The 20,712-nt window shown below is 47.0% G+C and overlaps 2 protein-coding genes and 2 long non-coding RNA genes across 4 annotated transcripts in view; 2 read left to right on the forward strand and 2 right to left on the reverse strand.

The window, feature by feature from the left end:
• LOC144146887 (2,4-dienoyl-CoA reductase [(3E)-enoyl-CoA-producing], mitochondrial-like) overlaps window positions 1-842 on the reverse strand; it is a 48,800-nt gene extending 47,958 nt beyond the window's left edge. Inside the window, exon 1 of the mRNA XM_077678847.1 lies at window positions 685-842. Within this exon, the coding sequence (XP_077534973.1) occupies window positions 685-687 (3 nt within the window). The 5' untranslated portion in view covers window positions 688-842. The remainder of the gene's footprint in view (window positions 1-684) is intronic.
• A 2,906-nt stretch (window positions 843-3,748) lies between these two features.
• LOC144146494 (uncharacterized) lies at window positions 3,749-4,987 on the forward strand. Its single transcript, XM_077678439.1, has 2 exons — window positions 3,749-4,254; window positions 4,598-4,987. The coding sequence occupies exons 1-2, from the start codon at window positions 3,850-3,852 to the stop codon at window positions 4,985-4,987; spliced, it is 795 nt and encodes a 264-aa protein (XP_077534565.1). The 5' UTR covers window positions 3,749-3,849.
• A 2,334-nt stretch (window positions 4,988-7,321) lies between these two features.
• LOC144146889 (uncharacterized) lies at window positions 7,322-11,722 on the reverse strand. The gene is made up of 3 exons (XR_013317756.1): window positions 11,587-11,722; window positions 8,297-8,384; window positions 7,322-7,448 (listed from the first exon to the last, which is right to left on the reverse strand). It is a non-coding gene; the product is annotated as an uncharacterized LOC144146889 (long non-coding RNA).
• Window positions 11,723-12,758: 1,036 nt separating this feature from the next.
• On the forward strand, window positions 12,759-16,431 carry LOC144146888 (uncharacterized). Its single transcript, XR_013317755.1, has 3 exons — window positions 12,759-12,899; window positions 15,731-15,817; window positions 16,295-16,431. It is a non-coding gene; the product is annotated as an uncharacterized LOC144146888 (long non-coding RNA).
• Window positions 16,432-20,712: the final 4,281 nt, after the last annotated feature.

Here is a 20,712-nt window from a genome sequence, read left to right on the forward strand (position 1 = left end):
AGGCATAAAGAGAAAGCAAATAGAAAACGGGAAGGCATAAAGAGCCCGTCCGGATCGAAGACCCGCGATCGACATCCCTTTAGTAGCAGGGGTCCTTATCGCGCCGCAGCCATGGAAAGTTGCACGCTGCTCGCACCTAATGGCTGCATCTCGAACCAAGACCACAATCCAATGCAGCGCAAACAATGCTACGCGATTGTCATGTTTCCTGATCACTGTCTCAAAAACTTGAGTGTTTTAGAAGCTAATTAGTTGGCAGATAGGGTTTGCGCTAAATCTTCCACTCTTTCCAGGTGCAACAACCTGCACACCTGTATCACTCAGCAGTTGCAGTGCATGGGGTCTCTGCTTATCAGATGAACGCTTTGAACCTGAGAGCACCGACTGACTTGTACACGCCGACAAAGGCACCTTTTCCACCCGCGTTAGAACGAAGTTATTCGCATGCATCAAGATGAACCACCCTCGAACGTGTTCAAAACTGTGACAGGAGTGCTTATTTACTATTCTGTAAACATGTCACGCGGACAGTTACCCATGATCACAGAGGATTGGTACTTTAGTGGAACTTCAAAGGCACCTGTTGCCTACCGAAACCAGAGATTATAAACATCAGTTCGAGCATCACGTCAGTAATGAATGACACAATAACAAGACAACGAAACACGCTGGAATTGGGCTCACCATTTTGAGGAGATTTCGTGCCTTTACGAAAGCGAAATAACTTCCGCCCGGCTGAACCGGCAGCAATCACGCATCTAATGTTGACATGAATGTAAAAAAAGCAGCCAGTGCCTTCCCTATATTTTAGCGCCTGTTGAATGCAACCGCATCAATCCGGCCCAACTCTCTCCTAGCTTTTCTGTACCGGTATGTAGCGCTCTCTACTGAGGGTAGACAGCATATTTGACTGAGCACACTTTTTAACGTTACTTTTTTAGAAAGCGATAATTGCTCACTTCAGTTATTTAAATTAGCTTAAAACAAGTAAAGTAAAACAGAATTACTTTAAGCAGCGCCAATTTTAAGGTTAGCGCAAACTTTTGGAACGGTTTCGCTAGCTATATAGTGCCTAGGCACTATATAGCTAGCGCTCCCAGCCGAAAAAACCATTGGACCTTTTGGGAGTGCAGTCTTGGTGCAGTTGTGTCTTCAATTCCAATCTTTTTTAATGCGTAGCATTCTTTGCCAATTACCCCCACAGCCAGGACCGTGTAACGCCCTGCATTTCTACAAAAATGCAGATATCGCGGAAATTCCACCTGGAATCGCTATAATGGCGTAAATTGAGATAACTGGTCGCACGAAATTTTGAAAAAAAACTAAGAAATAAGAAAAATAAAAAATTACGCAAAATGGCGAAACGGGTAACGTTCTGCATTTTTGCAATAATGTAGATATCGCGAAAGTTCCGCCTGCAATCGTTATAATAGCCCAAATGGAGATAAGTGGGCCAACGAAATTTTGAAAAACTAAAAAATAATAAGAAAACGAAAAATAATGACGGAAAATGGCGAACCGTGTAACGCCCTACATTTCCGCAATAATGCTGATATCGCGAAAGTTCCACATGTATTTGTTATAATTAGCGCAAATGGAGGAACAAAATTTTGAAAAACTAAGAAAATAATAAAAAGAATAATGACGGAAAATGGCGAACCGTACGTGTAACGCCCTGCATTTCAATTTTCCACGATAATGCAGATTTCGCGGAAGTTCCAAATGTAAACGTTATAATACCGTAAATGGAGATAATGGTCAGACGAAATTTTGAAAAACTAAAAAAATAAGAAAAATACTAATGAATTACGGAAATAGGCAAAACGTATAACACATGGTATTTCCACAATAATGCAGATTTTCTTTTTCGGCTGAAACACTTTCACGTCTGCGCCGCTTCATGGCATTCGGCTTCGAAAAAAAGCTGGCGAAGTTGCGTTGTCGTGCAAGGCTTGAACCAGTTTTCCGTGAATGAAAAGTACAAGGCGGGAATCAGAGGATTCTCGCTGCCATCCCCACTGGCAAACTTGCAGCTATTATCACGGCAGAAATCTTTGAAATGAAGATTATTTTTTTTAGCATTGCTAGGGTTCTGCGTCCTCGATAAGTAGCGATACTTCTTTCATAGACACCACTTTCTGCACTTCCCTGAACAGGCGACAGACCTGTTTGGGGAAGTTAATTCAACCAATCATTCACCAATGATGGGTAAAAATAACTAATTTTCTATTAAGTAGGTCTAGTGCAGTGCGCCAGACTAGCACTAGTCTTGGCTATAGGTAGTGTGCATCTAAAAATTCACTGCCCCTTTTTGCCAAGAAGGGCGACCAGTGAAGCTGTGCACATTTAGTTCAAGGAGACATGGACACAAAACGCGCTTGTTAATTGTAATTTGCGATTGAGCATACCTCTTCGGCTTAGCTAAACTTAGCTGAGTGAAACTTGGAAGCACGAGAGTTTTATTCTAGCGGACCAACGTATGGCCGTCTGTTTCTCTTCATGCAGCGTCGTCTGTGGAACACACCAACCCAAGCCGTTCGACCACGGAGAACAGCAGTCAGGTCGCATCGGCACGTGAGACGTGCACATGTGCACACCATCCACCCCGCCTGATGCACGCATAAAGGGGCGGCTGGTGATGCGCGAGAAGCATTCAGACACGGGACAAAGTGTCGCTCTGGTTCAAGCTGGATGGGAAAAACGCCGGCCAAAACGTCACTCCAGGACCCCTTCAAGAAGGAAACACAAAAAAAAAATTTCCCCGCACCTCCCTGAAGGGAATCGTGCAGAAATGCGAATGCATTGGGTGCACCGACGAGTGTGTTGCGAGTAATGGCGTAATTAATGACGAGAGTGTGAACGTAATCATTTATTCATCAGCACCTGTTTGTGTTATCGTTGTACCTGACGGCCACAATCACTGCCTTGTGATCGCTAAAGTGCACGGTCAAAGGGTCTTTGAGAAGCATACGCGCGTCACAGTTTCGCGTAAAGACCAGATCAATGCAACTCCCGTGAGTGGTAGTGGGGCACGTGTCGAAGCCGGCAGAGAGACAATGCATAGAGTGCCTGGTCTGCATGTACTCGACCAGCCACTCGCCACTCTTCTTGCGCACGTCCACGTTGAAGTCGCCAACCAAGACTATGGGGTCAGAGTGTTTGGAGCGCACGCGCACACTTTCCATAGCCGCGTCCAGCTGCGCGGCAACGGCGTCTCGAGCGAGGTTGGGCGCGAGGTACACGGTCACCACAAAGACTCCGTCTCCGGTGTACGCAAGGGTGTACAAGTCCTTGTACGGAGACGTGTCTCGAACTGGAGACGTGGCAACGGCGTGCGATATCAAGTTCCCATACACGTTAGACACGAGACTAACACCGCAGTACTCGCCGTCCTTGCCGCTTCGAGCAAACTAGTACAGCTCGCTTCAAGCGCATGCGTTCGGCATTGAGCGCGGAGAGATAACACCTGCGGGCGCACGCCGACGGAGCACGACAACCCCCGACTAAGAAATGCATTCGCATTTACGACGACGACGAAGGCAGAACTACGAGGCGCGCGCTCACGTGCGCTCGCGCTGGAGGAATGCAGGCGCACGCCGCTCGATGGACGCAAGACAACCCCCAAATAATAAATGCATTCGCATTTAAAAACTAGCTCTTGGGTGCGAAAAATTTCCGGTGCTGCCAGCTGTCTTTCTCCGAAACAATAACCCGAAGGGGACACTCCGGCTTGTGGGGCACCTGATCAGCCGCTATCTTCAACGTCGCCTGAGGACTTTGACTGGTGGTGACCCCTTCTGTGTCCAGAGTTCAGCAGAAGTGGTGCAAGATTTAGAAGGCGGGGAACTGATGTGCGCAACCACCGCATTTTCCCTGGACATTGAAGACCTATACTACTCCATACCTCACGGTCCCTTGTTCTTGGCTGTGCGTGAAAGGATTGAAGAATGTGGAGAAGTGAAGTTTCAGAACGCGGCTGGTGTCACTGGTGAGCAGTTTTTAGAGTTGCTAGAGTTATATTTGATTTCCACTGCCATTCGGTTTGACAATGCCTTTTATGTGCAAAAGAAAGGAACCTCCATAGGTTCCTCTGTTGCACCCGCTCTTTGTGACATCTTTTTAGCTTCCATAGACAGGCGTGTAGCCGAAGAGATAAGTGACCTCTCTGTAGTTAAAACCTACAGATACGTAGATGACTATTTGGTGTTTTTAAACACTTCCGGTGTGACTGACCTTAATAGCGTAATTGAAGAGGTAAAGGGAACATTTGTCTCTCAATCCAAAGGATTAAATTTCACTCTAGAAAAGCCGCTAGGAACGGTAATTCAATTGCTGGATTTGGAACTACAATTTGCTCCTGATCACATCTGTTACATGTACAACCCAAGAACAAAAAAGTGCCTTCTTCCCTTTGACAGTGCCCATTCAAAGTTAGTCAAGAGGGGGGTTGCGACAACCTGTCTTCAAGCTGCACTCGTTAAGTCGTGTCAGCATAAAATCGACGTCAGCTTTAAAAATCAGACTACGCGCTTAACAAACGCTGGGTATCCTAGCTGCAGCTTTTACCAAAAATGTTTGTGAACGCCTCCTTCAAAAGGTGAAAGGAAAGAAAAAAGAGCGTGCTCATTTGGAACGTAACACAACGCACGTTATTCCTTATTTTCACCGCATTTCGCATAACGTCAAGAAGGTTGCGGCGAGATATAAAGTGAACGTGTTGTTTTCCGCCCCGTGCAAATTGGAAAGACTATGTCCAATGATGGAAAAGAAAGAAACCAAGGGCGGTTACACAAAGAAACATGAAAAACGTTACACTGATTGCGTGCGCAACGTTGTGTACGAGATACCACTGCGCTGCGGTTTTTCATATATCAGACAGACAGGCCGATGCTTTAATGATAGGGCACGTGAACACCAACTTGCTGTACGTAGCAATCTGGGTGGTCACATGAACGACCATTGTAAAAGATTAGAGATTAGGGTGTGAGCCACTATTAGATAAACCCAAGTTCCTAAAACGAGCCTCTGATAAAACAGAGAGAGAGAGAGATTATCGAAGCCTTTTACATAAACAAAGCGGGTAAAAAATGTATTAGCACACCATCATTGTCACTGTACGATAAAGAGATAAAATTTTTACAAGGTGTCCTTTAACCAGTTCCCTCCGTTATCAAATGTACTTTTCTTTTTACTTCTTCATGGTTTTAAGTTTCGTATGTGTTTCTTTGAGATATAAGCATGCTTGGACGCTCTGAAATAAACAGTTGGAAGTCAGCGCCCGTCTACGTCGTTTGTGTCTCTCGTCTTTCGTCCTGTCAGTTCGCGCTGTTGAAGTTTCTAGATCATGAACCAACTAAATCGCACCAGAGTCTTGAAAGCTTGACACCCTCCTAAATGCAGCCTTACGGCCACGGAAAGCTGTACAGCTTTCTCAGAAACTTTGCAGTTGAAGAAAAATTCATCGAGGACCAGGATTCGAATCCGGGACCACCGCCTGAGTGACTGCCCTAGTTCGTAAAGGTCCAGGATTTGAACCCGAGACCACCGCGTAACTAGGGTCTTAGTTAGGCGACAGAGCGACTGCCCTAGTTAGGCGGGGGTCCCGGGTTCGAATTTCATTTTATAAAGCAAAGCGCACGCGGCGGATCCACCGGCACGAAAAGTGCACCAGACACCTCTCTCGCTGACAATGTGGTAGGTAAATTTGTCAAGAGGTACAATTTTCTCAAAACATAAGCACGCGTTCTTTCTTCTGAAGTAAGCATGTGTTGGTCCATAAAATGCAGGGAGCGCAAGAATGAACCATCGTGCGTTAACGCTTACTTTTTGCCCCGTTTTCTTTTTCTTTTTTTCAGACGGGCTCTTGCTTCAAGCAGTTGCATTAGCACGACTCTGCCGTGAGCAATCTGCGTATGCACCTCTGTCGATATCCGTGTTTGCAGGCAACTGCACTGCAGCGTAGGCATTCGCGTCGTGCCGTTTTCTTTCGCAACCGCAGCTCCACTCTCCGCTGGTGACTGATTTCTCAAAGGCAAGGAGAGCATCCCACACTACAGTGCCTATATTCTAGGCGCTATAACAACACAATGTCACTGCGATTATGCATATCTGTGACGCCACGGCCGAGAATCGGGTGGTAACGGCATGGACGACGCGTACTTCGGGGGTTGCTTTTTTTTTCTCTGAGATGCGGACGCATGTTTTCAGTGTTCCCAAGAGAAGAAATAGCCCGCTCAACTTTTGTGTGATTACCATCCACAGATAATTGTTCACATCATGTGGAGTGCATCCACCCATCCTGGCCCATCCTTGGTCCCATCCTGCCCGAACTGGCTTGCACTAATATTGGTACTCGCGACAGCCACTCGCGACTGTAGGGCTACGGAAAGCATTTGATAGAGTAAGCTAAGAAGCAACCCTAGAACTTTCAGAAGCGTATTCCAGTGTCCAAGCGCGAAAATGCGTTCACAATTTAATCCGAAGCTGACAGATTCTACCAAGGGACGAATTCTCAAAGACATCGCTTGGTATATTGCATGCGTCGTATTTGTGCACCATTCAAATTGTGTGTGGTTCTGACCGCAAGCTGGCCACATAGTTTACCAAGCGCCACCTTAGAGTATACGCCGCATGATCAACTCCCTGGCTGAGGATCTGCCACGTATCTAAAGCGTGGAGTCCCGCAAGGTTCCGTCTTAGCCCCGATGCTTTTGAACCTCTGTATGGCCCAACGAGATTTTCTTTGTTTTGTTACAAGAGGATCCTTCCCGGTTCTTTGGCAGTAACCCGCACTTATGTCATTTGTGTTCTGCTTGAAGGGAATTCTACAAACCAAGACGAATGATTATTTTGATGTCATACAGCTAGCGTTTGAAACCACGCCAGTTTAGACTAGTTGTTGCTGAATGATTAAAATTCCTATGTCGGAAGCTGTGAAACTTATAAGTTTGATTGAGAGTTTAATGTGCTTGTTTTTTCTGAGGTATTCTATTAGTGTCTGCGCGCATGCATGCATAATATTTGAAAATGACCCGGCCGTGGTGGTCGCTTTTCAGATGGAGGCGAAAAGCAAAAACGCCCGTGTGCACGAGATTTCGGCGCAGATCCCCAAGTGGCCAAAATTAATCCGGAGCCCTCCACTACGGCGCGCCTCATCGCCTGCGCTGCGTCGGCGCGTTAAACCCTACAATCAATCAACCAATCAATCAATATTCGTAAATGAATATGGGTACTCCTGAAACGAACAGAGTTATCATGCTAAAAGCCTGCGATGGCCGCTGACAGCATACATGACAAATGATTTGGAAACGAGACACGAAAGTAATGCATTTTTATAATTTTATTCCTGGCCTCTGCCAGTAGGAATGACTGCTGCATTTCTGTCGCTGCTGTCCTGCGAGTCCATTCCTTGGGCCAGGAGAGAGAGCCCACTACTGTGGTGCTGCACTCTGAAAAATAAAAAAAAGGACGGTTCAGTCGTAGAGGTGCAAGTGTATAGTTAGGAAGCTGGGAAGAACAAAGCATCTAGCACATGTATATATATATATATATATATATATATATATATATATATATATATATATATATATGTGTGTGTGTGTGTGTGTGTGTGTGTGTGTGTGTGTGTGTGTGTGCGTGTGTGTGTGTGTGTGTGGGTGTACTTTATCAGTCGACCCACTTGCAACAATTCCATTTCGGGAGGAGGGGGGAGTAAAAAACAAAAAAAAAACGAAACAAAGAATCCCTTCAATATTCAAAGTAAAAAACTTGGGATTCGCCTTTGACATACTATGCAATTGAGAGCTCCCATTTGTTTCGGTCTTTTTTTGGGGGGGGGGGAGTTGCGTGGGTGAAAAGGGGGGCTGGACTGAACGCGAGAGCAGACATCACAGCCACGTGAAGTTGGTCTGCAGCTTGCGGCAGCGACATAATTGTCGGTCCCCCTTATATAACGATAGGCAGCGTTGGTGCACGGCCTCGTATAAAAACAACTCACTGAATGCGGTCCTTCTAACATATTACTACTCCGTACTGCCCAAGAGGCGCTGCGAGGGACCAAACAAGTATATTAAAATCCAGGCGGGCAATTGATGCAGCAACAGCTATCAACGAAACCGTCATTTGAATATCACGCCGTAAAATGTCCCGCATTTATGGTCTGTGCACACAGCTGGAAAAGAAACAATTGCTGGTCGGGAAGCAAGAAGCTTGCTGAATGAGCTTCGAGCGGCCGCTATCGAATAGAAACTGACAGCTATGTAAAACGTGCATTTAAATCACAACGTAAATAGCTTACCGTTGCGGGGGGCTCTACTTCTTGCACTTGTCGCAGGGGCAGCCGCCCGAGGCGCACTTGCACGACGTGGTGCAAACGCACTTGGGGTCTGCGGAAAGGGAGAACTCGTTAACTAACTACGTAAGCAGGAACTTGCGGGGGCAAAACAAACAAAAATGTTTACAGGCGACCACCCAGGAAAGCCAGGTCATCCGAAATTATGATTGGTGTAGATTGCGTCTTAATTGAGCTTGAGCGATTGGTTTTAAGCACGACCAACTTGGTCGTGGTTTTAAGCGACCGATGAGGTAAAGAACAAACAGGTGACAACCTTGTCATGATCATCTCGCGTTAGACAGCCTGAGCATCTCATGGATTTGAAGCGAGGTAAAGAAGACAAGGACAAAAAAGGTTAAGAATTGTGGGATAGAACGGAAATTCACGCAGGGAGCAACGTGACAAAATTTTTCGTTGGAATATATTGGCCTAGGTATGAAAAAAGAATGACACTGACTTCAGTCTCGAGAATACCCCGGGGATGCCTTTGTTGCGTTTTGCTTGCTAAGAGGAATGGCGAATAGCGATATCTATTAGTCGACTGCATATTTCCACGCTGTTTGCGTTTTCAGCATTCCCCTTTGTCTCCGCTGATTTAGCGCATATTTGCGGAATAAAACGAAAAATTACCCCACCTTCCCGCGAGGGGAACCCCTGTGGAGATGCGACGCATCTTGGGGGTTCACTTGGTGTTTCCGTTGGGTTGATTCTCTAATTGCGTGAAACGTGTGAGGAACGCGTATGATGTATTCTTTATTTAACACACGGCGTAACGTTCAGCATCGGCTGCTCGCTTCAACCGTTTGCGTTCGGTATCACGTTTACAAAGTTCGGAATCGGCTGCTCGCTTCAGTCGTTTGCGTTCAGCATCACGTTCACGCCGCTTCGCAGCCTTGTCTTCAGTGGTGCTAGCATTCCTGTTATCACAGTGATCGGTGCTTGTTACGGTTGCGCGGGCGATAGCAGAATTGTTAGGCTCCATTCAACGCATCGATGGAAATCGGAACGCCGGTGCTGGAGCAACCGCGGCTATGACGCAACGTGACGCGGCTATGACGCAACACAATCCACTTTAATCCAATCCAATCCAATCTAAGGCAAGCCAAGCCAATCCAATCGAATCCAATCCAATGCCCCTCGCGAGAGAGTGTCCGCTATCGGAGAGGAGAGGGGGTGAGCGGCGGAGAGCGCAGCTCGCGCGGCGAGGAGAATGGGGAAGGGGTGTGGACGGACAACAACAACGCCGTATGGAGGGACAAGGCGAGTGAATGAGATGCAGTCGCATCTAAAAAAAAATAGAGAGCGCGTCCGTCGTCGCGTTGAAAGCCTGCGCAACCAGAGATTCAACTGAGTTTCGCGTGCAATTTTGTGCGTGTATGTATCTCTTGTTAATCACCCGCAACAAATAGTTACAAAACACAGCCGGCGCCGGCAAACGAAACGAACGAGTCAATCAGCGCTCGCATGCGAGAGAGGTCATAAATTGTACGTGCCATGAAAACACAATGCAGCCCGCAAAATATACGCAGCACAATTAAAGCGGACAGTTGGGCGAGTTGGTTGCTGCTGACTAATGAACTCATACTTCTAGCGAACTATAGCACAGGACGAAGAAAGAAAGAACAGAAAGAAAAGACAAACACACGCTAGCGTATGTTTCGTCTTTTCTTTCTTTCTTCGTCCTGTGCTATAGTTCGCTAGAAGTATGAGTTCTTTATACGCAGCACAAGTTGTTACCCTTATTGTATCCCTAAAATTTTCAAATTATGTGACAACGCAAGTCGAAACGTCAAAGTTGCAGCTCTCCTTTCCTTTTAATCAATATTTTTTTTTTCTGGTAACACCACCAACAGTAATATTCTATAACAAGCGGGTAAGTGAGGAGTTTTCTTTTTCGTTTTTCAAAATGAGTCAAATCTACCCAAACAAAATTTGAAAAAAAAAACAGCGAAATTTTTTACGAGACCTAAATTCAACGCTGTCAAATATTTTATGTGATATGTTTTACATGCCAGCAGGGGGAAGTTTACAGTCACAAATAATCAAAAATTAATCAGTTATTTAATTATAGTTGTTATATTTCTTAATTAAATATCTACTACTACCTTAAATATTTATTTCATCCCGCCTGGCAGTCCGAGCTGTCTGGCAGGAACTCATGTTGGTTATGTGATGTCAAACCAAAAGCACCCCCATAGGGAAAATGGATTTGGCTCATTTTGACCCGGGCCATAACAGAATCTGGCTGATTTTCGATCCGAAGTACGATCTGCGTCACGTTCGGCGGGCTTTATCTGACCTATTCGTTGCAACCTGTTTTCTAGGGGAAAGTTGCCGAGCTTTTCTTTTCACTAGTTTTTACCGATTTTGTTTCGGTTTCTGGATTTGGCACAACAGGAAAAAAAAAACTCCTCAAGTGTTAGGATCGCGAATACTTGCGGCAGTAATACCGGCTTCGCACTCTGCCGCATAAACGGGAAAGTGGTAGAAAAAAGAAAACTAATCTAGAGCACAGATGTGAGCGTATCGAGTTAAATTTTCACTCTTTCGTAGTCCAGGGTTCGTCACGACATGAAAGAGACTAAGCAGTAATAAACTAACTATTATTTATAGTTTCCGATTTCTCTAAGCACTAGATAGAATGCGCAGCAATCAACAAGATTCAAAAAGCTGCTCCGAGATAGCTATGGTGTGTAATGCTCACATAAACTGCAGAAAACTGGCAAGCACGAAGCCGTTTTTGGTCGCCTATAAGAGAGGTGCAGTTAGAGCCTATGATATTTCTCCTTCTGCGATTCCGCTAAACCATGAAAATGTGAGCGAAGCTTCAACAAGTGCTATTGCATAATTACTGCAACAAATGAATAACAAAAAAGCATTGCCGGGTGGTGCCGAAACAAAAAAAAAAACGCAAGTGATTGAAAATTATACGGAAATTATTTTTAAACCTTGAACGTAGCATAGCAACATCGAGCACTACACTATTTTATGCCACAGTGGGAAAACAAACGAGTATCAAGCGGCGAGAACTTTAAATACTGCGAGGAACTGAATGATGTACAGCAGTTGTTTGGAGGCACGCGAAAAGTAAGCGCGGCGTTACGGCGTAAAAAGACCGTACAACATCAACAATTGGTTGTCACTAAAGCAAACAAACGAAAAAACGAGCAAATATTTCATCAGACTCCTCAAGGACCTCATGTAAAACACCGCACTCGTTCGAAGAAAATAAGACCGAGGTACAACATGCTTACCTCCACACTTGCAAGCGCGGTCCATAGTGGCTGATGCTGGTTGCAACAAGATGCGTACCCAAAAAAATTCCTTGGAATTTAATGACGTTCGAGGCGTTGCCGCCACTTTTATACTCGTCTTTCGCGCTGTTTAGAGCCGTGCGCAGAAGCTCTCCGATTGGCTCTCACTCACATCGGAGCCGTGCACAGAAAGAGCGTGCCGTGGGCAAACTCAGCAGCCAATCAAGAGCCGGGGTTCAGGGACGCGGAATGCCGCGAGCAGCGTTGGCAATAGATTGCAAACAGTAAGTGAATTGCTCTTCGATCTTCCGTGCGGCAGGCTGCGGAATGTATTATCTCGCCTTCCTGCAGTGTCCGCTGTCATGCGGCAGGAAGTAGGCGACGGTTTGACTGACGGTTTCTGTAAATTGTCGTTTTGGGCAGCGCAAAAATTGCCCAGATAACCTACATAATTTTCTTTTCCTGCAGAAGTTCTCTTCTTGCGAGAGCAGTTTTGGGTTGCACGCGAACTGCCCAGAACTTTACAGGACTGGCATAAGAAAAAAAAAAAAAAAAGACCAGGAACGGAATTCTGAGCTTTTGCGTCTCAAAAATGTCCATTTTGGGTCTGTTTTAGTTGTGACGTAGGTGCACTTGCGAAGCCTCTGACCAATGGCATTCGCAGAAATTGTCGCTCCCCCTTGTTCGTGCTGCGTCCCCCCTTAGCGGCTGCTTTCAGCCAATCAGGGCTCAGTCGAAACGTACATGAAATGGACAAAACTGTAAATTCCGCCTCAGAAAACAACTTCCATCCTAGCCCTCGCATTCATTCAGGTACATGGCTCGAGTATCACTCGCGGCATTGCCACCGTGCGCCGTTACTGCGCAGGAAGCCCGCGACTCGTGCGGAATAACGGTGGTTGTCAGCGGCCGTAGCAATACTAGTCCGCTTTGAAAGCGCTCCGAGCAGGTGGCGACATGTGGTGGCAAACATCCCTGGAACTCGCCTCCCGGCAGAGCGAGGTGACTCACTTGCTTTGTTTACGACTCCCCACTCGCGTCATGACGTGCGTCGTGCGCTTCGACGAGCTTTGCAACGCCATTCGCTGCGACATCTGCACACCGCACGCTCCGTCTGCGCGCAGCCCGTAGGTGAGCCAGAGCCAATAGGGAGGCTTTTGCGCACGACTCCAGCGCGACTCCGAAATGGGTATAAAAGTCTTGGCGGCCTTTCAAACAGCGTTAAAGACTACTGTATACATCGAGCTACATTTCCTCAAGAGTTGAGACGCACTTTTCTCGAAGAACCATGGACAAGGCATGCAAGTGCGGCGGTGAGTGTAGAATTTTTACGTTTCCTTCCCATTTTTTGTGCTATGAATTATGAATTTGGTCAGTATAGGATAGAAAACATAGCTACCTTATTTGCGCTGACTTCTGGAGCCTTGAATTGTGTCGCAATCTGTTGCCCGGCTTCTTCGAGAATGATACGGTTAGTTCACTTTAATGAAGTTAGTCGTACAGCTCTTTTGCTTTGACGAATGTAATCAGGGGGTCATCAATGTCGCTGTCCCAGTAACCCGTGCACCATGATGTCCCGGGCTGAGTCTGAAAGAGACTCGGGGCTAGCGCCGAACCGTTTTGAATTTTCAAGGCTGTGACAAATCTTTCCTCGCAAACCAACGTACGCGCACTCGCATGTCGGCGAACGCATGACGGCAAACCTCCCTGCATTTTCTGCTTTCATTAAGATCTCTCTCTCTCTCTCTCTCTCTCTCTCTCTCTCTCTCTCTCTCTCTCTCTCTCTCTCTCTCTCTCTCTCTCTCTCTCACGCACTCGTTGCCTTGCCTACCGGATTCTGCCCAATACTTGCGTAATAAATGCATGTGTGAATGCGGAGCGGTAACATTTAAGGCCTACTAAGACCCGTCATGGGGAATTTACAGCGGTGGCTCGTGGCGTATACTTCAGCTTATAATACAATGCTACGGCGCAGAGCCTATAAAGCCGTGATTACCGTAAGTCATTTCCTCAGGAATGACTGTTTTTCTCCGTGTCGCTGGCATTGCGCCACCCATAAAGCAACCACGCAACTCTTGCCAGTCCTGCGTGCAAAGAAATTGCGTTAGTTTCTTTTCGCCTCTCCCCGAACGAATGCAGTTGTGTTCGTAAACACTGCCCCGCGTTTAGCCCGTTTACGCAAGGACGTAGGCACTCAGTCAGAGAGTACTTGCAGGTCGATAGGTTCCCGATACGTAACCCGACCGTTACCTGTCGCTATGGGAAGCTCCGTCGGAGTTATCGCGTCTTATCGCCGGTTCCGGTGCATCGCGGCTCGACAAGGGCTCTCTTGCCCGCCGTGCTTCAAGTGTGTTGATACGTTTAGCTCGCAATGTAAGAATATTTGGCTCAAGAGCGGCGCCCAGCGCTCCGGGCGCGTTCGGTGTGGGGAGGCGCAGAGAACTACGTTCACTTCGGCGCATTTTTGCGAGCGGTGATTTCTCTGTTTACTTTCCAACGGCTGGGCATATTATGGTGGGTACCATCCAACTCAATGCACTCCGGATGGCTGAGTAGACTTCAAAGCAGTGAGCATTCGCGACGAGGCTGAACCATCGCAAATATGCGAGCGTGTATCACAAATAAGTGAACTTCACAAGGAGCATATGTTGACAGCAAAACGAAACTGCTGTTAAGCTCCAGATAGGCTCAACGATGTCCCGAAATCAATAACGAAGCCGATAACGTTTAGTAGGAGATTGGAAACTTTTTTGCGCGCTCTCGGGAAAGAATTGAGCAGACGGGTACAGTTCAGCTGCGAGAAGAAATCTCTCTCTCTCTCTTTTTTTTTTTTTTTTTTTAGCTGAATCTGGCGGTGGTTTGATATTTGGAAGCACGAAATATCGCCTACAGGTGTTTGGCGTTCAGGGGCGGTATTCTCGTGTTTTGTGTTTTTGAGCAAGCCCTGATTGGCTAAAAGCAAACACCCGGATGTGGCGCCATGAAATCTCGCCGGTGCTATGAGCCGCGGCTTCTCGGAGTAGACAATTTGGAGCAGGCGATATTTCGTCGCCTTGTTGTTGGTTCGCTGGCGGAACAATAAACACATGAAAGCTAGTTTAAAATAGGTTTAGTCGTTTATAATGTGTTTACAAGAACATTGCGCAAAAGTCAACCCAAAGCCCGCCTACAACTGGAAGTACGTTACAACAAAACGGACGCAAAACGGCCGTTTTCGAAACGGACAAACAGGAGAATACCGCCCCAGATTACAATTCATGTGCCGTTCTTGCACGTCCTTTCTGCAGAAACGTATACATGACGCACGGCAATTCTATACCTTCAGTGCTGTTTGCTTTATGCACGGAAGGAATGCTTAGGTGGAGCGAATCCTCTTTCCGCTATTGCCCCAGTGTCAAAATAAAAATCCTAAAGAACGCTGGGCGTTTTGCATTTCCCCTGTTCGTTGACTCATACCATTTCAATTGGACGTCAGCCAGGTGACCTCGCGAAGCTCGCCGTCGCCTGTGCGATATCGGGGTTCGCGAGTATCCGGGGCGTGTACGGTTCGAGGAATTTGCGCTTACCAAGCTCGCCGTCGCCTTCCTCGCTATCAGCATTGCTGACGATCGCGGCGTATCGAGAGACGCCCCGTCATCGGGTGTTCGAACCGCAGCGTGGCTTGTTTTCAATTCCGCAGCTTTTCAACTCGAAGCCAACGCTAACACTGCATAGGAGGGTTACAGCAGCGCTTCTTTTATTTTGCGACGTGAACGTCTCTTGAAACTGGTACCACAAACGAACTTAACGAAAATGAATCGCATATATACGGTCGGTTACGTCGAATCCAGAGCTGTTGCACAACGAAACGGTCGCTTGATGTCAAGTGGCCTGTCGTACGATTTATATCTTCTCGGCGCTCAAATGTGGAGAAACGTTTGTTTCGTTCTCAAACGCAGAGATATTCTGCGAGCGCTTATTAACGCCTTTCTCCAAGCTGTATCCGACTCTTTTCGTAAGAGATGTTTCTTCCCGCATACGCGCGCATTTAGTGAGCTCGCTGACGTCACTTGATGAACCCACCTGATTGGTGGGTTTCTTTGACATCACGTGCACGATTGCAGCTCATTGGGAAATTCCTCCTTCTTCTTTTGCCCCCTCACAGACCCCAAGTGCGTTTGCACCACGTCGTGCAAGTGCGCCTCCGGCGGCTGTCCCTGCGACAAGTGCAAGAAGTAGGAGGCACCAAAACGTACGTATACAACTAGGCTCTTGTAACTCAATGTCGTCATGGGAGCTAAAGCAGATACGTATATGTAAATACACGCCCGCTAATTTTATTCCACAGGACGCTTAGCATTTATAAGAATGTTCGTTAGGTACACTTTCAACAGCGTACTTTCTGTTTTTGGAGTTTTCTCTCCAGATGCCCTATAGGCCAATCATAGTAAACAGTTTTAAGCATTGCGTACGCTGTGGACCTTAGATTACGAACTTTGTGCTCCGTACTTGTTTTTTGCGCGCTATCAGCGATATGCTTGTTCAGCTGCTGCGCAAGAGGTAATGAGCCCAGGTGCCCTAAAATGTGTCCGTAGGCCTGCGCAATACGCCGCACTTCGTACTTCTTTACAAAATAACAAGTGCGGTGCAGGCGACGTGTATTCTTTTTGAATAATAAAAAAAATTGAGCATACGTTGTAACGATGTTGTTTTTTTTCCCTTACAACAGAGGGCCGCACCAGAGCCGCGGATTCTTCGACTGATCCCCGAGGATGAAGGCGTGTCGCCGCGAGATGGCCGCGCCCTCCTGAACTATGTGGGGTCAAAATAAAATGAAAGAAAAAAAAACTTGCTTCTTGCTTGCTTGCTTGCTTCTGTCACGCGTTGCGTGTTACCATTTGCTGCTCAATCCATTTCCAATCTCCACCTGCGTCAACGTGGTCACGTTCGAGTGATTACTGAGAACCAGAAATCGCTGCTCTACGCAAATCATTAAATCGCGTGGAGTTCTCCTCTTGAGGACAACAGAAATTTCAGTGACTCTTCGGCGCTAATCGTCTGCTTATTCAAGTAGTATCAGGAGGTATTGTCACTTGAATAGCGTTGCGTATAATGAATCAAATAAATGACATGGCTGGCATAATGTTTTGCGGAGAGTGGGACGCATTACCGGGGGACGATAACAGCACTGAGAAGTTCTCCGCCTTCCTCCTCCACAAGGCTAAAAGTGTAGGACGGCAATATATAAAGAGCGCGAAATTGTAGTAATCAACACTGGCTACTAAAGCCTTCCAGAGGTGGCGGCAGCTACCAAATAGAAACTCTGGGTTGCCTGCCTGCCCTGCCAGCACACCGCCGAAGGCGTGGAATGACCTCGGCCCTGTTCTGCAAGCATTTAAGATTTCGGAAAAAGTTGAAAACTGCCGCCCAACGTGGACCGCTTCTTTTCTGTAGGTAATATCTCTGATAATAGTGTACAATACGCGGCAAATGAAACGCGAACCCGAAAATACGAATCAGAGCACAAAAAAATTGAAAAAAACACTGTTCGTTGAGGTGTAATAATGGCGCGATATTGGTATATTCGGAAAGCCACATTTCCGGACTTTGTTTTAAGTGCGAATGCACTTCTTAAGCGAGCCTGAATCGTCCGCCGCCGTAGTCCGCATAGCAACAGCTGCGGGTGCGCGCGCTCCTCGTCTTCCCTAGCAACGGGGGGAGATGGGCGCGCGCTGCCTGGCCGCGTCCCCATGGCTCATTCTTGTTGTTGTTCCTGCTGACATGGCACATACCCACGTGGGGGATTGGCCAGGAATCGGGCGTGAGAAGGGCTAATGCACCCGCTTAAAGGAGTACTGACACGAAATTTCAAAGCTGAGATCCGCTCTAGCAATCAAGTACAACGACAACACAAATAGGTGTCTGTGAATAAATGCATCTTTCTTTCTTTGTAGTTGTGTGTGTGTGTGTGATCTCTCTTTCGCGAACATTACCGAACCGCGCAAATTCAACTCGTGCATTCGCACTTTCACATTCTTCCCCTCGGGGAAATGCGGGGAATTTTTTGTAACCAAGCCACGCGTCATTTTGACTTGCATGGAAAGAAATTGCGCAATTTGCGTGTTCTGATTCATATTTGCGTGTTCGCGTTTCGTTTGCCGCGTATTTTACATACATATCTTTTTTGATATATTTCTGTGTGATTATTTTAACCGCAGAGCGAATGTTTAGGCCGACACAAATCCGTCCTGCGTAGACTGAAAACCCCCAGCGCACGTGAGCGCGTGCCTCCCGCCCGGCGCCCCCGGCGCGAGGTGCCGGGCGCGCCTTCACGTAGTGGCTTCACCAAAAAGGAAAATAATACCGAACACACGTGAGCGCGTGCCAAGTGGTGACCACCCGGCGTCGTCCAAGCTTGCGCGTGGGCTTACGCCACGTGAGGAGCTCCGGCCTTCGTCGTCGTCGTGGTGTAGCAACCAGCGCGCCACGGGTCGCGTATATGCGTTTCCTAGACAGTATACAGCCAGCCGTCACCTAAGCTTTCTTAGGGGGTTGTCACAGCATAAACGTACCTGAAGCATATAAAACCACCCGAACTGAGATAAATAACAGCAAAAACGGACCTGCAATAGTTGAAAACCACGGTGTAGAAAAATATTCAACAGAAATAGCCAAAACCGACCTAAAGGGGAAAACCCGTGAAAACGTACAAGTAGCAGTAGCTGAAACTGACCAAAAGGCTACAAAAATGCCAGAAATTCCATTTATAATGCATGAAGATGTCATAAATAGATTATATGCGTGATAACAAATGATAATATTCAAATATGACAAACCCTTCAAAAAGAAAAAAAAAGCGGTAACGGGTTTGAACCGGGGTTAGGATGTTTACTTCGCAGGAGCGGAACTACTACACTACGAGACCAAGCAGTTCTGAGCGATTAAATTGAGGGCCACGTGCACGTGGACATAGTTTGATGGCGCCTTGCGTCACTTGGCTGTGCTGACTAGTGGGCGCCGAAGACGATGACGGCGAATCTCTCAAGCCATCCCTTCCCAATCCACACGTGGAGACGGCCACCGGACCAGCTGGCGAAGAAATGCAAATATGCCGAGACGAGGATGCGCTAGAAAGGCACGGATTTGCCATACGAGGCTGTGCCGTCGGAAGACGACGGCGAAAAGGGATGACGACGATTGGTAGTGATGTAGAGTAGCACTGTACATGCTTTAATGGTCTTTGCTTTACAGTGCTCAGTTTTTTATCGTTGATTTGATGTCCTGCTTTTGCATATATTAAGGTTTTTTTTTTTTAATCTTCAAATTGGATTTTCCTTTAAAATATTTATTTGGCTCTAAGCCCTGTTTGCTTATTTTTGACTGGCTTCAAACCTGCCATGGCCTACCTGGAGCAAGTTTTGTTCCGCACATCCTTTTCTCACTTTTCTTCGTGAAGAGAAAGGGAGGGGGGGGGGGGGCACGGCATTGGAATTGAAATTGGAGGGGGGCGCATGGACGTGCAAAATCAGACAGAAGAATCATGCACCCCTTCGTCTAACGACGACGATGGTTCCACGCGAGGGAAAGCCACGGAATGCTTGAGCATACCGAGAGCAACCACACCACACCGCCTTACCATACACATTAGGTAGGAAACGCGTTGCCACCATACTAACCATCGTAAATGACTATGGTCCGCTCGTTCGGTTCGTTCGGCGTTGGACTTGATTTTGGAAGGCTTCGCGTTCCCCATAATTGTGGTTTCGACAGAGGGGCAGTTGATTTATCTTGGTTTTGTGCGAGTCACAGGGCTCACCAACCCACGGGAGAACACGTTCAAGGGGAGAATTGGCCACTTTCCTCCATCACACGGAATTTCGTTTCATGTAAGTTCCAAAACCCGCACAATGTTGCCAACAGAACAGTATAGTTTCTCTGTACATATTATAAGTAATGTACAGCGCCAACGGGGTCACACACCCTTAACAAAAATTCTAGCAAACAGGTAGTAACGGGTTGTATTCACTGACTCCTTACGAACTTTACTACCCACAAAACGGTACATAGGTACTGCCACTACGGTATGAAACCTAAATGCTATCGTTACTACCCTAGACCGTGCACTTAGCGACTGCTGCTTTTTTGATACTAATATTCACTGATAGCAACAAAAGCTATGAATTATTGAACATAATAACTACAGCACTTTTCCCCCTCGAAATAACGATTAAAAAGTTTAATTAAATGGCAGCATATTCGTAACCTACCACCTAATGGGCAAGATGTACTTTTGGCTCTCGTAAACCAATCCTGGGACGCTGGAGAAGTTCCTGACCACCTCAAAACGTCTATTATTCATCCAATACCCAACCTGGGCAAAGACCCTCGTAAGCCCGAAAAAACCTCAGGCCTATTGCATTAACCCCTGTCCTATGCAAATTAATAGAACGGATGATCAATAACAGGCTTTAACATTATCCCGAGCAGACTGGCTGGTTTCACCCGGCACTAATTGGCTTCCGCCCTAATTTGGGAACGCGCGACCATCTTTGGCTTCTCCGTCGAGTAGTGAACCGAACATCCCGGAAGAGTACTCCTGACTACATCGTCGCTCTCGATATTCACAAGGCTTTCGACAACGTCAGCCAAGAAGGCATACTCTGAGAATTGGCCACTGCCTTCCCCAGTAAAAAAGGCGCAGAAATGGGTTCGCTGCTTTCTAGAGCACCGACCCATTCGTCTCAACCGCAGGACGCAGCGCCCACAACCTACTACATTGACATAGGCGTTCCTCAAGGCTCGATTCGTGGACCTATACTATTCAACCTGGCTATGAACCGGGTTGCTCGTACACTCTAAACCGACTCTGCTGCCCGCTTCGCCATGTATGCAGATGATCGTGTGGACAGAAGCTGCCGACTATGACTCCAACGAAGGTACGCAAATTGAGCTTCAAGCTGCTGCGTTCAGCTCGGAGCGCACCCTCGCTACATTAAATCTGTAATTATCTCCTAATAAGACAGAATTCCTCAGCGTGGACGGCAAGCGCGCGACGAACCCGGATCAAACAATCGAACTTCAAGTGGCCGACAAGGTTATTACCTCTAAAAATTGCGTTATCAAGCTCCTGGGGCTGCAGATGAGCAG

This window comes from Haemaphysalis longicornis, unplaced genomic scaffold, assembly GCF_048455015.1.
Source record: "Haemaphysalis longicornis isolate Haplotype H1 unplaced genomic scaffold, Haemaphysalis longicornis Haplotype H1 scaffold_7, whole genome shotgun sequence".
In the NCBI taxonomy this organism is placed as follows: Eukaryota; Metazoa; Arthropoda; class Arachnida; order Ixodida; family Ixodidae; genus Haemaphysalis; species Haemaphysalis longicornis.

Coding starts and splice junctions, on each gene's coding strand:
- LOC144146494 (XM_077678439.1), top strand. CDS start 3,850: ATGTGCGCAACCACCGCATTTTCCCTGGACATTGAAGACCTATACTAC. Junction 4,255..4,597: donor TTAATAGCGTAATTGAAGAG/GTAAAGGGAACA, acceptor CTCCTTCAAAAG/GTGAAAGGAAAGAAAAAAGA.